This window comes from Denticeps clupeoides, chromosome 9 (assembly GCF_900700375.1).
Source record: "Denticeps clupeoides chromosome 9, fDenClu1.1, whole genome shotgun sequence".
NCBI lineage: Eukaryota > Metazoa > Chordata > Actinopteri > Clupeiformes > Denticipitidae > Denticeps > Denticeps clupeoides.
Window position 1 is genome coordinate 8,966,944 of NC_041715.1, and position 16,839 is coordinate 8,983,782.

At 37.2% G+C, this 16,839-nt stretch overlaps 1 protein-coding gene across 1 annotated transcript in view; it reads left to right on the top strand.

Moving 5' to 3' along the window:
- Nucleotides 1–16,839, top strand: part of ttn.2 (titin, tandem duplicate 2) — a 151,736-nt gene that overhangs the window by 49,464 nt on the left and 85,433 nt on the right. The window contains exons 85-99 of the mRNA XM_028991330.1: nucleotides 45–188; nucleotides 9,589–9,660; nucleotides 9,769–9,840; nucleotides 10,073–10,144; nucleotides 10,385–10,450; nucleotides 10,533–10,607; nucleotides 10,736–10,804; nucleotides 10,969–11,025; nucleotides 11,292–11,366; nucleotides 11,455–11,520; nucleotides 12,691–12,762; nucleotides 13,004–13,072; nucleotides 13,590–13,634; nucleotides 16,017–16,061; nucleotides 16,186–16,584. Coding sequence (XP_028847163.1) covers nucleotides 45–188; nucleotides 9,589–9,660; nucleotides 9,769–9,840; nucleotides 10,073–10,144; nucleotides 10,385–10,450; nucleotides 10,533–10,607; nucleotides 10,736–10,804; nucleotides 10,969–11,025; nucleotides 11,292–11,366; nucleotides 11,455–11,520; nucleotides 12,691–12,762; nucleotides 13,004–13,072; nucleotides 13,590–13,634; nucleotides 16,017–16,061; nucleotides 16,186–16,584 — 1,398 coding nt within the window. The remainder of the gene's footprint in view (nucleotides 1–44; nucleotides 189–9,588; nucleotides 9,661–9,768; nucleotides 9,841–10,072; nucleotides 10,145–10,384; nucleotides 10,451–10,532; nucleotides 10,608–10,735; nucleotides 10,805–10,968; nucleotides 11,026–11,291; nucleotides 11,367–11,454; nucleotides 11,521–12,690; nucleotides 12,763–13,003; nucleotides 13,073–13,589; nucleotides 13,635–16,016; nucleotides 16,062–16,185; nucleotides 16,585–16,839) is intronic.

A 16,839-nucleotide genomic window follows, 5' to 3' on the forward strand; every position in this document is an offset into this window, starting at 1 on the left:
TGTTCCCGCTGACTGTTCCCACTCTTGTGGTTACTCTTTGAAAGTACTCGAGGTTTCAAAGAGAGCAGAGGTGACTATGATTAAAGAAGAAACAAAACTTGTAAAAACCGAAGAGAAGACACAGGAGATTGTTGTTCTACATACAATTGGTGATGAAGATGTTCCCAAGAGAAATGAGATTAAAAAAGGTACAAGGCCTCAGAAATTGTGCTTAAAAACACTTATTTTTTCCTGTGTACATGTCTGATCCTTGTTCATGTTTTCCTGTCAATTGTGTTATTTTTGTGACTGCTTCTTGTTATAACACAAGCTCTTTGCACTCGATAGAGTGTAGTCTTCATTCAGAACTTCTTTGCATGGGTTACATTTTTTTCTTTAGTGCCAATGGAATGTATACCACAAGAGCTGTCTCAATCAACAAAGGAAAAAGCCTTTAAAAAGCCTGAAGCACCTCCTTTCATACCAAAGCTTGATATTCAGCAAAAAGGTATTAAGCTATGGCATCAATGGCGTAAGACTGACCAATCTTACAACTTAATGTTCGTTGCATCTGTGGATAGGGAGATAGACATGTACTCTTACATCTACCTCTTTGAGTAATTCACTGTGTCGCTTTATTGGAAGTGATTGAAGTTGAGGAGCCAAATGTGCGTTTTGAGGAGACTAAAACTAAGAGAGAGATGGATTTTGTTCCAGCAAAAGGTATTTTCTGTTTTAAGTGTATTATAATGTTATTTTTGGTTGTGTTCAAATTTGCAACTCAAATTTGGAACTAAAAGTGACTTATTCTTTGAAGAATCTAATAATGTCATGAAGAAAGAAATCCCTGATCCCCACCACATCATGATGAAAGACTTACCTGAACCCCATCATATCATGAATAAAGATATCATTAAAACTCATGATATCATGAGGAAAGATTTACCTGTAGAGTCTTTAACAGAAATTACTCCTCAGAAAAATGGAGTTCCAACAGATAAAGGTACCCAAGTTCAGTCTTACATATATTATATTATACAGATTCTGTTCGATTTTGTTCAAATTTGGAATTAAATTTGAATTGTTCTTTGAAGAACCTGACCATATGAAGAAAGATATCCATGCAGTCCATCAAATCACAAGGAAAGATATACCTGAGCCCCATCAAATCACAAGGAAAGATTTACCTAAACCACATCATATCTTAAATAAAGATATCATTGAACTTCATGATATAACAAAGAAAGATTTACCAGTACAGTCAGTAATGGAAAAGACTGCTCAGAAAGAAGGAACTCCAACTGAGAAAGGTACTTCTTTCATTCTTGTTTTCATCAGACACCTTTGACCCAGTTTTATCAATTATTATGTTCAGTATATATATCACAAGTTCTTGTAAATTGTACAACTTTACAGCTATTATGTTGTGTTTTGTTTTGCTGACTCTTCATACCGTCATCTGACATCTTTGATGCAAACTCTTAAATACATCTCAGATCTTCCAGGACCAGCCATTGTTCAGAAGACAAAACAAGTCACATCTTCATTGGCACAAGGGAAGCCAGCTATCTTTATTGAGATGGAAAATGCTTCTTTTAAAGACAGTCTTTATCCTGAGAGTGTGGAGCAAATGACATTGACTGAGCAGTTTGTTTCAGGAAAAAATGAAACTCCAGCAGCCACAGTTCAGCCAACAGAAAATACATTTGGTACAGATAAATCTGAGGACCAGTCTGCCAAGAGTGGAAATGTTCCAGTCGATAGAAGAGAAAAAGAGGCAGCAGACCTGGAGGAGACTGTGTGTAGTCATGATAAAGACCTCAAGACAAAAATATCAAAAGCCATATCAAGAGATGTGAAAATTTCGGAGAGCACAATGAAAGACAATGATCAAAACTATACACTGCAACTGTACTGTACAGAACAGACGGATTTCAAAAGTAGCATTCAAACAAGTACTGAACATATTTCGGATTTCACTGAAATTGACACTTCTTTAAAGGGAGGCATTACTGCAAATGTAGAGTCAGAAAAGGTTTCAGAAGAAAAATGTTCTCCTGAAAAAACTTTAAAGATATGTGAAAAAAATCCAGAAAGAACTCAAAAGATTGCAAGAAAAGTTCAGAAGACAGATGTAAAGGGCATTCCATTCAATGTAGGAAAAAGGCTGAAAGCAAAAGAAATTTCACAAGAAATAACATCTCCCACACACCTGGAAATCCCTGAAAAAGATACATTGAGCCCTAAGATCAGCGTTAGTCAGCATATGCCTGAAATTTATCCAGATAAAAAAACTGAACAAACTACAGCTAGGCAAAAGACAGTTCAGGTCCCTATATCTGACCAATTATACGCCTCACTCAAAAAAGAAATTTCTTCTGAAGACAAACACCAGGATTTAGCTGGTGTAGAACCAGCTTTGGCCTTTAAGCCAACAGAAATATATCAAAAAGTGTCAGAAACAGAGACTTGTGATACTTTTCAAAAGCGAGGAGGTGGTAAGATTAGTGAAAAGATAACAAGTGTTGGTCAGAGTTTGCCTGAGATCTTCCCAGACACCAAAATTGAACACACTGAAGTTAGGCAAAAGAAAGATCAGGTCCAAGACCAGTCTTGCCAGTCAATGAAAAAAGACATTTTGTCAGAACATGTAACAAAGGTTATGGCTGGTGGAGAACCAGATCTGGCCTCTAAACCAGTAACAGAATTATATCAAAGAGTGTCAGAAACAGAAATGTATGATACATTCCCAACCAAAAAAGTCAGTGTCATTAAATCAGATAAGTCTACAATAACTGTTCATGAACCTACCATAGAAGAAGATTCACCTGTTGTTATGAGTCCTTCTCAAAAGCTAGGAGGTGGTAGGATTAGTGAAAAGATTACAAGTATTAGTCAGAGTTTGCCTGAGATCTTCCCAGACACAAAAATTAAACAAACTTTAGTTAGCCAACAGATAGATCAGGTCCCTAACTCTGAATGGTCTTCCCAGTCAATGAAAAAAGACATTTTGTCAGAACATGGAACAAAGGTTATGGTTGTTGTAGAGCCAGATCTGGCCTCTAAACCAGTACCAGAATTATATCAAAGAGTGTCAAAAACAGAAACATATGATACATTCCCAACCAAAAAAGTCAGTGTCATTAAATTAGATAAATCTACAATTACAGACCATGAACCTACCAAAGACAAAGAAGATTCATCTGTAGGTATCAGTCCTTCTCAAAAGCTAGGACATGGTAAGATTAGTGAAAAGATAACAAGTGTTGGTCAGAGTTTGCCTGAGATCTTCCCAGACACCAAAATTGAACACACTGAAGTTAGGCAAAAGAAAGATCAGGTCCAAGACCAGTCTTGCCAGTCAATGAAAAAAGACATTTTGTCAGAACATGTAACAAAGGTTATGGCTGGTGGAGAACCAGATCTGGCCTCTAAACCAGTAACAGAATTATATCAAAGAGTGTCAGAAACAGAAATGTATGATACATTCCCAACCAAAAAAGTCAGTGTCATTAAATCAGATAAGTCTACAATAACTGTTCATGAACCTACCATAGAAGAAGATTCACCTGTTGTTATGAGTCCTTCTCAAAAGCTAGGAGGTGGTAGGATTAGTGAAAAGATTACAAGTATTAGTCAGAGTTTGCCTGAGATCTTCCCAGACACAAAAATTAAACAAACTTTAGTTAGCCAACAGATAGATCAGGTCCCTAACTCTGAATGGTCTTCCCAGTCAATGAAAAAAGACATTTTGTCAGAACATGTAACAAAGGTTATGGCTGTTGTAGAGCCAGATCTGGCCTCTAAACCAATGACAGAAATATATCCAAAAGTGTCAGAAACAGAAACATATGATACGTTCCCAACCAAAAAAGTCAGTGTCATTAAATTAGATAAATCTACAATAACTGTTCATGAACCTACCAAAGAAGAAGATTCATCTGATGTTTTCAGTCCTTCTCAACAGCTAGGAGGTGGTAGGATTAGTGAAAAGATTACAAGTGTTGGTCAGAGTTTGCCTGAGATCTTCTCAGACACAAAAATTGAACAAACTGTAGTTAGTCAACAGATAGCTCAGGTCCCTAAATCTGACCAGTCTTCCCAGTTAATGAAAAAAGATATTTTGTCAGAACCTGTAACAAAGGTTATGGCTGTTGTAGAGCCAGATCTGGCTTCTAAACCAGTGCCAGAATTATATCAAAGAGTGTCAAAAACAGAAACGTATGATACATTTCCAACCAAAAAAGTCAGTGTCTTTAAATCAGATAAATCTACAATTACACACCATGAACCTACCAAAGACAAAGAAGATTCATCTGTAGGTATCAGTCCTTCTCAAAAGCTAGGACATGGTAAGATTAGTGAAAAGATAACAAGTGTTGGTCAGAGTTTGCCTGAGATCTTCCCAGACACCAAAATTGAACACACTGAAGTTAGGCAAAAGAAAGATCAGGTCCAAGACCAGTCTTGCCAGTCAATGAAAAAAGACATTTTGTCAGAACATGTAACAAAGGTTATGGCTGGTGGAGAACCAGATCTGGCCTCTAAACCAGTAACAGAATTATATCAAAGAGTGTCAGAAACAGAAATGTATGATACATTCCCAACCAAAAAAGTCAGTGTCATTAAATCAGATAAGTCTACAATAACTGTTCATGAACCTACCATAGAAGAAGATTCACCTGTTGTTATGAGTCCTTCTCAAAAGCTAGGAGGTGGTAGGATTAGTGAAAAGATTACAAGTATTAGTCAGAGTTTGCCTGAGATCTTCCCAGACACAAAAATTAAACAAACTTTAGTTAGCCAACAGATAGATCAGGTCCCTAACTCTGAATGGTCTTCCCAGTCAATGAAAAAAGACATTTTGTCAGAACATGTAACAAAGGTTATGGCTGTTGTAGAGCCAGATCTGGCCTCTAAACCAATGACAGAAATATATCCAAAAGTGTCAGAAACAGAAACATATGATACGTTCCCAACCAAAAAAGTCAGTGTCATTAAATTAGATAAATCTACAATAACTGTTCATGAACCTACCAAAGAAGAAGATTCATCTGATGTTTTCAGTCCTTCTCAACAGCTAGGAGGTGGTAGGATTAGTGAAAAGATTACAAGTGTTGGTCAGAGTTTGCCTGAGATCTTCTCAGACACAAAAATTGAACAAACTGTAGTTAGTCAACAGATAGCTCAGGTCCCTAAATCTGACCAGTCTTCCCAGTTAATGAAAAAAGATATTTTGTCAGAACCTGTAACAAAGGTTATGGCTGTTGTAGAGCCAGATCTGGCTTCTAAACCAGTGCCAGAATTATATCAAAGAGTGTCAAAAACAGAAACGTATGATACATTTCCAACCAAAAAAGTCAGTGTCTTTAAATCAGATAAATCTACAATTACACACCATGAACCTACCAAAGAAGAAGAAGATTCATCTGTAGGTATCAGTCCTTCTCAAAAGCTAGGAGGTGGTAGGGTTAGTGAAACTATTACAAGTGTTGGTCGGAGTTTACCTGAGATCTTCTCAGACACAAAAATTGAACAAACTGTGGTTAGCCAACAGATAGACCAGGTCCCTAAATCTGACCAGTCTTCCCAGTTAATGAAAAAAGACATTTTGTCAGAACATGGAACAAAGGTTATGGTTGTTGTAGAGCCAGATCTGGCCTCTAAACCAGTACCAGAATTATATCAAAGAGTGTCAAAAACAGAAACATATGATACATTCCCAACCAAAAAAGTCAGTGTCATTAAATTAGATAAATCTACAATTACAGACCATGAACCTACCAAAGACAAAGAAGATTCATCTGTAGGTATCAGTCCTTCTCAAAAGCTAGGACGTGGTAGGATTAGTGAAAAGATTACAAGTGTTGGTCAGAGTTTGCCTGAGATCTTCTCAGACACAAAAATTGAACAAACTGTGGTTAGCCAACAAATAGATCAGGTCCCTAAATCTGACCAGTCTGCCCAGTTAATGAAAAAAGACATCTTGTCAGAACATGTAACAAAGGTTATGGCTGTTGTAGAACCAGATCTGGCCTCTAAACAAATGACAGAAATATATCAAAAAGTGTCAGAAACAGATACATATCATACATTCCCAACCAAAAAAGTCAGTGTCATTAAATCAGATAAATCTACAATTACACCCCATGAACCTACCAAGGAAGAAGAAGATTCATCTGTAGGTATCAGTCCTTCTCAAAAGCTAGGAGGTGGTAGGGTTAGTGAAACTATTACAAGTGTTGGTCAGAGTTTGCCTGAGATCTTCTCAGACACAAAAATTGAACAAACTGTGGTTAGCCAACAGATAGACCAGGCCCCTAAATCTGACCAGTCTTCCCAGTTAATGAAAAAAGACATTTTGTCAGAACATGGAACAAAGGTTATGGTTGTTGTAGAGCCAGATCTGGCCTCTAAACCAGTGCCAGAATTATATGAAAGAGTGTCAAAAACAGAAACGTATGATACATTCCCAACCAAAAAAGTCAGTGTCATTAAATTAGATAAATCTACAATTACAGACCATGAACCTACCAAAGACAAAGAAGATTCATCTGTAGGTATCAGTCCTTCTCAAAAGCTAGGAAGTGGTACGATTAGTGAAAAGATTACAAGTGTTGGTCAGAGTTTGCCTGAGATCTTCTCAGACACAAAAATTGAACAAACTGTGGTTAGCCAACAAATAGATCAGGTCCTTAAATCTGACCAGTCTTCCCAGTTAATGAAAAAAGATATCTTGTCAGAACATGTAACAAAGGTTATGGCTGTTGTAGAACCAGATCTGGCCTCTAAACCAATGACAGAAATATATCAAAAAGTGTCAGAAACAGAAACATATCATACATTCCCAACCAAAAAAGTCAGTGTCATTAAATCAGATAAATGTACAATTAAAGACCATGAATCTACCAAAGAAGAAGATTCATCTGATGTTATCAGTCCTTCTCAAAAGCGAGGAGGTGGTACGATTAGTGAAAAGATTACAAGTATTAGTCAGAGTTTGCCTGAGATCTTCCCAGACACAAAAATTGAACAAACTGTAGTTAGCCAACAGATAGATCAGGTCCCTAAGTCTGACCAGCCTTTCCAGTTAATGAAAAAAGAAATTTTGTCAGAACCTTTTACAAAGGTTATGGCTGTTGTAGAGCCAGATCTGGCCTCCAAACCAGTGACAGAATTACATCAAAAAGTGTCAGAAACAGAAACATATGACACATTCCCAACCAAAAAAGGCAATGTCATTAAATTAGATAAATCTACAATTAAAGACCATGAACCTACCAAAGAAGAAGAAGTTTCATCTGTTGTTATCAGTCCTTCTCAAAAGGTAGGAAGTGGTACGATTAGTGAAAAGATTACAAGTATTAGTCAGAGTTTGCCTGAGATCTTCCCAGACACAAAAATTGAACAAACTGTAGTTAGCCAACAGATAGATCAGGTCCCTAAATCTGACCAGCCTTTCCAGTTAATGAAAAAAGATATTTTGTCAGAACCTTTAACAAAGGTTATGGCTGTTGTAGAGCCAGATCTGGCCTCCAAACCAGTGACAGAATTACATCAAAAAGTGTCAGAAACAGAAACATATGACACATTCCCAATCAAAAAAGGCAATGTCATTAAATTAGATAAATCTACAATTAAAGACCATGAACCTACCAAAGAAGAAGAAGTTTCATCTGTTGTTATCAGTCCTTCTCAAAAGGTAGGAAGTGGTACGATTAGTGAAAAGATTACAAGTATTAGTCAGAGTTTGCCTGAGATCTTTCCAGACACAAAAATTGAACAAACTGTACTTAGCCAACAGATAGATCAGGTCCCTAAATCTGACCAGCCTTTCCAGTTAATGAAAAAAGACATTTTGTCAGAACCTGTAACAAAGGTTATGGCTGTTGTAGAGCCAGATCTGGCTTCTAAACCAATGACAGAAATATATCAAAAAGTGTCAGAAACAGAAACATATCATACATTCCCTACCAAAAATCTCAGTGTCATTAAATCAGATAAGTCTACAATAACTGTATTGGAACCTACCAAAGAAGAAGAATCATCTAAAGGTATCAGTCCTTCTCAAAAGCGAGGAGGTGGTATGATTAGTGAAAAGATTACAAGTGTTGGTCAAAGTTTGCCTGAGATCTACACAGAAACAAAAATTGAACAAACTGTAGTTAGCCAACAGATAGATCAGGTCCGTAAATCTGACCAGCCACTCAAAAAAATTCATTCTGAAGATGTAACAATGGATACAGCTGGTGTAGAACCAGTTTTGACTTATAAACCAGCAACAGAAATATATCAAAAAGTGTCAGAAACAGAAACATATGATACCTCACCAACCAAAAATGTTAGCGTCATTAAATCTGACAAATCTGAAATGTTCCCTGAACTCTCAGACAAAAATACATTGACTGTCAAAAACATAAAATGGCAAAAAACAACATCAATAGATGAAAACAGGAATGCTATAGATGACAAAGTTGTAAAAGAAGCAATTAGTCACATACATTTTGAGGAACAGCCATTAAAAACGGTAGTAGACAACGTGGATAATGTTCCTGATGTTCAGCCATTACAAATCAAGACAATTCGGGATAGTTGGAAAATATTACAAACATCAAGATCCAAAGATAAAATCCCCATAGGTGAGATCCATCCACATCCTCACAAACATCTTCCAGAAAGCATTGCAATTTCAAAGGAAACAGATGGTGTAAAAACAGAAACTTGTGTAGAGAAGGACATACTGGATGACAATGTAAGCAAATTGAATGAACCAATGTCAGAGCAATTCTTACATGATGTTCCTTCTGAAAAAGACAGTACCGTAACTGGAGCTATAAAAGAGGGCAGCATTGATTCAACAGATGAGGTTTCTCCTTCTCCAACGATTGACCAAATAATCCTGAAACCGACATCTGAAGAAACACTGTTTTATGGTTCTGGATACCCTGAAGCCACCCCTGAAGATTACGCTGAGGAAAGTCTTCATCCAAAAAGAGTTCAAGAGGCAAAACACAGCCAACCTACACGTTCAGAGACTCAGCAAATCTTGCCGGAGAAAAAAAGTTTTACAAGAGATGCATCCAAAGAGCTCTCTGGTTCTAGTGTCGAGACATATTGCCACGAAGGTATCATGAAAGATCAAGATAAGGCCATTTACAAACAAAGTATATCTTCAGAAGAAGTACAGACACCCCTTCAAGGATTTGGGGATGCGTTTGTAGACCGTCACTCTTCAGGGAGTAGACTCGCAGAGAACAAAAGTGAGACTAGTCTTCTTAATGCAAGCTCCACTGAAGAAGATACACCCGTGGAACTGAAGAAACATGCTAAAGAGTCACATTTGAGAGGTATTCAAGGTGTGCCACATGTCATCTTCTCAGCCTCTGAGGCATTCTTCTTACAGCATTTCTTTGTCTTCCATTATCAGTTCATTCAGTTCACTGGGGCTGATTCATCTTTGACATGCCCAGATGATCTCGTTCATCTTCACTGTTTGTGTGTGTGTTTTCCTGTCTCAGTGTTTCAATGCTCATCTAAAATCTTGCCATTGAATGTCTCTGTGTTTGTGTTCCGTTCTGTTTGCTCATTTGACTTCTGAATATTTTTAAGAGCCCGAACCAGAAAAGAAGGCTCCTGAAAAGAAACCTGTTTCATTAAAAGAAGACATTGTTCCACCAAAAGGTAGAGAAGATGTGACCCTATATGTGTTCCATCTCTCATCATGTTTATCTTCTTTATATGTTAAATCTTGTGCTTAGCTACATGTGGTTTGTTTCTTTTTGGTACAAGTGGGTGAAGAGAAAAAGAAGACATCAGAACCAAAACCTGTCTCTGTAAGAGAAGATGTTGCTCCAACAAAAGGTACAAGCCTACGAGGTGTTCTTGAAGTAAAGGCTCAAGCGGGCTTGTCTATGTTTGCCTACTCTGTGTATGCTTGAAATATGTGTTGTTCTGTTCTGCTGTGCTTAATGTTGTGGTGAACTGTCTTGTATGGCTTCTTTTGTTAATGTCAAGTGGGTGAACCTGAAAAGAAAGTACCGCCTGTTTGTGTTCCGTTCTGTTTGCTCATTCGACTTCTGGGTATTTTTTTAAGTGTCCGAACCAGAAAAGAAGGCTCCTGAAAAGAAACCTGTTTCATTAAAAGAAGACATTGTTCAACCAAAAGGTAGCGAAGATGTGACCGTGTATCTCTTTATATGTTAATTCTTGTGCTTAGCTACATGTGGTTTGTTTCCTTTTGGTATAAGTTATAAAAGTTGTTGTTTACTGTTGTAAAAGGTACAGAAGTGTGCCGGAAATCTTTAAACACATAACACTCTTACCTTGCTTTCTTGTTTTTCTGTGTGTGTTCACGTTTATCTTATGGCATATTACATCACTTGCGTTTCTTTTGGCTGTTCTTAAGTGCCTGAAAAGAAACCCCCCGCAGAGACAGCACCAGCTGTAGTAAAAGATGCTGTTCCTCCAATAGGTACAAATGCTCACCTAATGTGTTCTGTACGTTATTTTGTGCTTTCTTGGACTTTTTGCAATGTGTGTCTCTGCCTTTCAAGCGCCTGTGCCAGAAAAGAAGCCTGTTCCCGAGAAGACACCTGATCCATCAAAACCAGAAGTTGCTGCACCAAAAGGTACACAATGTACCTTGAATTTGGCTTGCTTTAGATGCACTTGCTCTTGTTTGTTGTGTTTTGTCTGATGTTGTCCAGAGCATTTGATTATCAAAATGATTAAATTTCATTTTGTTTAAAATGTGAAGTGGCTGAAGAAGAGAAGAAGGCTCCTGGAAAGCATATTTCTCCAAAAGAGGATGTTGCTCCTCAGAAAGGTCAGAACCTGTCAAGACCCAATTTAAAATGTTATGGTGTTTTGTCTTTTTGCTATGTTTTTGTGAGTTTGTGTTGTTTGCCTTTCCTTTTGTATGTTCTATGTTTTTGTATTATGTTGAATTTGTTCTTCCTAACTGTGCCCATGGAATGCTTACATTCAAAGTGGTCCCCGCTGACAAGAAACCTGAACCTGCCACAAAGAAAATATCTCCACCTGAAGGTAGTTTTGTATTTTATGTTATGTTCATAAATCATTAATAATAATCATAATTCATTTCGATTATTGATTGCAAGCGTCAGTTCAGTGTTCAGTGACAAAATGAGATCTTGAACTGACACCATTCATCTTTAGCCTCGCATTAGAGGTTCTGTTTTCTGTTCACTCTCTTTTGCCTCTTGTTATTGGTGTCTCTGTCTTTTAGCCTCGCTAGAGGTGATCTTTTGCATGGTATGTGTTGTTATTTATGTGTCTTTCCCCATTTTAAGTGGCCATTCCAAAGCCGAAAGCATTACTTGAACCCCAACCTGCACCACATGTAAAGAAAGTCTCTCCACCTGAAGGTATTGTGTGAACACATTCAAGCATACAAAACACATCTAGTATTTCTTGCTGTAATGAGATCAATGATCTTATTCAAATTCTTTATAGTTGCAAAGAAGGAATTGCCTGAGCCCACTACTGTTCCACAATTAAAGAAAGTCTCCATTCCAGAAGGTAGTGTTAATACGCATGTTTGGGCAATAATAATAACAATCTGTATTATTGCTCAGTATTATTCATTATTGTTTTGATTATTGTTAAGTGTATTCACTATTGTCTCGCTGTACTTTACTGTATGAATGATTAATACAGTCCATAATTATAAAGTAAGCTTCTATACATGATGATATTAGACACTGAAAAATAATGTTTATCCCCAAAACTCATTATCATTTTAAAAGAATAGAAAATAAATAAAAGATTTATGCTATATGGCTTGTTATTTCCACCGACCTACCCATGTATTGAGACATAGCCTTCTCTCATTCTAATTATAGTTGAAAAGAAGGAAATGCCTGAGCTGCATGCAAAGCAAGTCTCAATACCAGAAGGTAACAACAATAATAAGAACAACTACAATATTAATAATATTAAAAAGGTACAGAATTAAAACATCCATTAGTGTATAGTGTAGCTCATATTTTATTTTATTTTCCTTTTCCCTTTAACATTGGGTCCTTCTGCTACTTTCATTAAGTGCCCAAAACTGAAAAGAAAGTCATACCTGGCCAGCCTACAATAAAGCAAATTTCCCCACCTAAAGGTGTTCCATGATTAATCCCATTCATCAGTCATTTTAACATATGCTATCTTTTTGTGTGATTTATCCAATAACCCCAGGCAATTTTTTTATTCAAATTCCCAATAGTTGAAAATAAGGAATTCCCTGAGTCTGCTACCATGCCACATATCTCTGTACCAGAAGGTACTATTTCAGATTTCAAAGTTAGGACTGCTGTGAATAAAAGCAACCCATTTAGCCCTTTTTGTCTGTACTATTGTCATGAAAACTTTCCTCACAATGAAAGAAACATTTTTCATGTACATTTATTTCTATTAAATGAATTAGATTAATTGACACCGTGGCTTTTTGCTTCGAATTCAAAAATGTGAACTGTAGTGTAGATTCTGTAGACAATCAAATAACATGACATTCATTTTGAAAACTCAAAGCTAAAAGTTTAATGCCAGAAAAACAGAGAATTAAAAAAAAATTGCTCAGGGATATTGGTGCGTCTCTTTCTTTTAGCCTCGCTAGAGGTGTTCTTTTTAATGTTCATCTTACTGTTGTAAGTCTTACTTCAAGTCTTGATTAAAAACCTGATTTCATTCTTTCACGCAAAGAGCCCAAAGCTGAAACAAAAGTCTCACCTGAACCAACTACCATTCCAATAAAGAAAGTCTCTTCACCTGAAGGTACTTTATGGTGATAAGCATGTTCAATGTCCTCTTCCTACTTTATACTTTTACACACATTCAGCCTTGGCTAATAACATTTGTATGACCACTTCATGTGGTGTACAGTAATCATAACTGATCCTTTTATTGTCTCTAAATGATCGGCCTCACTGGAGGCACTCTTTATGTGTATTCTTTTTTGCCTTCTTCTTGTTCATTATCAGTATCTTCAATGGCCATAATAATCTTTTGTTTAAAGTGTTTGAGAAGAAGGCGCTACCTGAACCGGCCACTCTCTCTGATATAGAGACAGTCTCAACTCCAGAAGGTACAAAGTTGCAATTCTTAATTCGTAATTATACTCTACCCTTACTTGGACATGTTCCTCATTACATTTGAGAATTTTTCCTCTTTACCTTGTCTTGCGGAAAAGTAAGCTTATCTCAAGAGTTGAAGAGTTGCTGAAGTTTCAAGACGTGAAAAAAACGTGAAGAAAAAGTCACAGAAACTTTTTAACTGAATTAATTTCCACACTTAAGATACTTTGTTCATTGCCCCCCGATTTCTGGTAACCATCCTGCTATTTAAAACTGGGATGATTTCAACAGATATGAATGAAATGACTCAGGATAATTCTGTCTAGTCTTTCCTACCTAATCATATCAAATATCATGTTGATTTCTTCTCTTTCTTACACAAGACCTCACCTCTTCAACATTAAAATGATTTTGGCCTTTTATTACCAGTTATGACTCTTACGTGTTATGTGGTCAGACTCTCTTGGCATATAGTTTCAGCTACAGTATCTATTCTGTTAATCTTATGTGCTGTTAATTTTATACTAGATGCTGGTAAGGGACCCGTTGCTGCACCTGGACCAGTTAAAAAAGGTAAGTTGTTTACTTGCTGTTACAGATATCCACACAGTTATGAATGATCTGTTGGTTATGTGAAATTGAATTGTCAAATTGTTTGGTGAATTGTCTTATTGTCTTTTTGCACTGTATATGTTGTGCACGTCTTTGTGCACTGTTGTGTTTTGTATTTGACGTTTTGGGTGTTGTGTTTGTTGGATACATGCGTTTTTTAAATTTTTTTATTTCTGTTCTGTTCGAGTGTCTTTGTTTTCTGTATGTTGATGTCATGTGTAATCTCATACGTTTATTGCCTCAGCGCCAGTTTCTAAAGTTAAAGTTCACACAGAAGAGGAAAAAGCTGAAATTCCGACCTTGAAACCTGTCAGAAGAATTTCTAAAGACAAGGAAGATGAACAAGAGATGTTGAAGCTAAAAAAGGTGTCTAAAGGTCCTGCTGAGGAACTCACAGCAGGTGATGCCCCATCTCTTAAAAAGGTTGTGAGGCCTGAGTCATATGGCAAGGTTGAAGATATTTGTTCTGAGGCACTATCCAAAGTATCATCGATTGAAAGTTATGAGGCAGAAGTTCACATTCACACATATGAAAAAACAGCAAAAACTGAGGAGAGATCGGAAGTATCTCTGATGAAAGATACCATAGAGCATAAACCAGAAATTGCTGAGAAAAAGACAGAAGACAAAAGTGAAAAAGGCAAAGACTTTAAGAAAATATCTAAAGGTCCAAAAGAGGAGGCTCCGAAAGAACCTAGTGCAACCAGAAAAAAGGTATCAAAGTTACCACTTGGTACCAAAGATGAGGAAACTGTACAACTAAAACCATTTGACAAACAAGCTAAAGTACAACCTGAACCTGAAATACCTCCAAAGAAGGATGAAAAGGACCAATTGGTTTTCCAGAAGAGTGAAAGACCACAGAAACAGGACAAATCCAAAGAACCAGTGCCTCCACCAACAAATGAAAAACATATACCTATAGAAACAAAAGAAAAGAATAAAGATGTGCCAAAATCATTAGGAGATGAAGCTGCTCTAGCTGATAAAAGATCTGATGCAAGGGTTAAAAGGCCTTTGAAGCCAGAAGAGGAAACTGAAAAGGTTGAATTGAAACCAACTTCAAAGAAATCCCAGGTAGATTTGCCTGCTGAAAAGGTCACCCCCGTGTCTGAGGAGAGAAAGCCTGCAGAAATTAAAAAGCCAGTTAGGACTGAAAAAGAAGACATCTCAAGAGCACCTGAAACCGCGAAAGCAGACAAGCCTGAAAAGTCAGAAAGCCAAATGGAGAAGAGAAAAAAACCTGAATTGACTCAAGGCGTTGGGGAAAAACCAAGTCCCAAGACTATTCCTCCAAAGAAAAAAGGCGAAAGTCCTAAGGAGGAAGAGAAGCCAGTACTGCTAAAAAAGACTGGACATATGCCAAAAGAAAAGGACGTATCGGAAGATATAAGACTCAAGCCAGTTGAACCCAAGACTGTGGAGGTTAAAAAGACACCATCACCAAAAATTGACATGATAAAACCTAAAAGTACTGAATCTGTTCCAGTAGGGAGGACGCCTAGTGGAGATAAGCAGATCCCCATGAAGATTTCACCAAAGGACTCAATCGAATCAGTTACCTTAAAAAAGGTTCCTAAGAAAATATCACCTAAGGAGGAAATGACCGACCAAGAAAAAACATTACAAACTGGTAAAGGACTAGTTCCACTTATGAAGGAACTGTCACCTGAAGCTGTTGAATTCAGAAGGATCTCGACTCAGTTCGAAGAAGAGGTATTTGAAGAAGAACCTGAGCTTCAGGAGGAGGATGAAGATGAAGAAGAATGGGGATGGGAGCTCGAGCCTTGTGAAAGTGTTGGTTCTTCCGAGGGCTCTGAGGACAGGTACTTGGACGAAGGGGCTGTTGAAAGTCCAGGAATGATAAGACGACGAGGTGAGAGAGTGGCTGCTCATGCTCACCACTGACAGCCACACATCTCAACATATAATCCCCATTTCCATCTTCACGTTCATCTTAAAATTCTCTCAGCTGTGTCCGTCTTTAACTGTATGATCTTTTTTCGTGGGATGTCTCTGTATGTTTCTCAACATATAATCCTCATTTCCACCTACATGTTCATCTTAAAATCCTCTTAACTTTATCTGTTCATCTTCTTTCCATGTTTCTGTTCATTGTCATGTCTCAGGTTGTCTGTCCCAGTGTCTTGCGTATTGTGTTTGTTTCAAAATTGTATTTTAACAATCAAGGCCATATCAAGGCAAATCATATCATTTCATTAATCAACAATGGTATGACATTCCTATCCATCTTCCAATCGATTTATTGCTATAATTCATAGACTATATGAATTTATACACACTTTCGCAAGTTAGATATAACGTTTTAATGTGCTGATACAGAGGGGGCACCCAAAGAAGAAGCAGGAAGAGGAAGAGGTTTAAAACGTGAGTAAGACGGGTGATATATTGCTGTTACAAACATTCTGAAAATATGAAAATGAAGCATAGTGTGATTCTGTTGCTTTTATAATTTTGAGACTGAGGATCCTATTTGAATTTTGTCCTGCAGCAAGACAGACTCCTTCCCCGGGTGATGCCGACAAGAGGAAGGGGCTGAAACCTGGCGCTGGAGGAGAAAAACCTCCAGGAGACTCACCGTTTGGATTCCAATTAAAGGCTGTGCCTCTGAAATTTATCAAAGAGCTAAAAGATATCGTCTTGCAAGAAGCTGAATCAATTGGTTCCGCTGCTATGTTTGAATGCGAGGTTTCGCCTTCCACTGCTGTTACGTCGTGGCTGAAAGATGGCAGCAACTTGAGAGAGAGTCCCAAACATAAATTCACCTCAGACGGTAAAGACCGCAAATTGGCCATCATAGATGTTCAGCTCTCTGATACTGGTGAATATACCTGTGTTGCCACACTGGGCAAAAAAGAGAAGACTTCTACTGCCAAGCTTATTGTTGAAGGTATTTATATACATTTTGTGTATCGAAATATATTTGTAGGGCTGCAACTAACGATTATTTTAATAATCGATTCATCTGTTGATTGTTTTTGATTAATTGTAGAATCGGATAAAAAAAAAAACAAAAACAAGAAAAGCATTCATTTCCAACCCTTTATTCAAAAACAGAACCAAAATCTTTAGAAAGTGCACAAACATATTGCTCCTTGAGCTGTTATAATAATAATAAAATTAAATAAAAATTGACTACATTTAC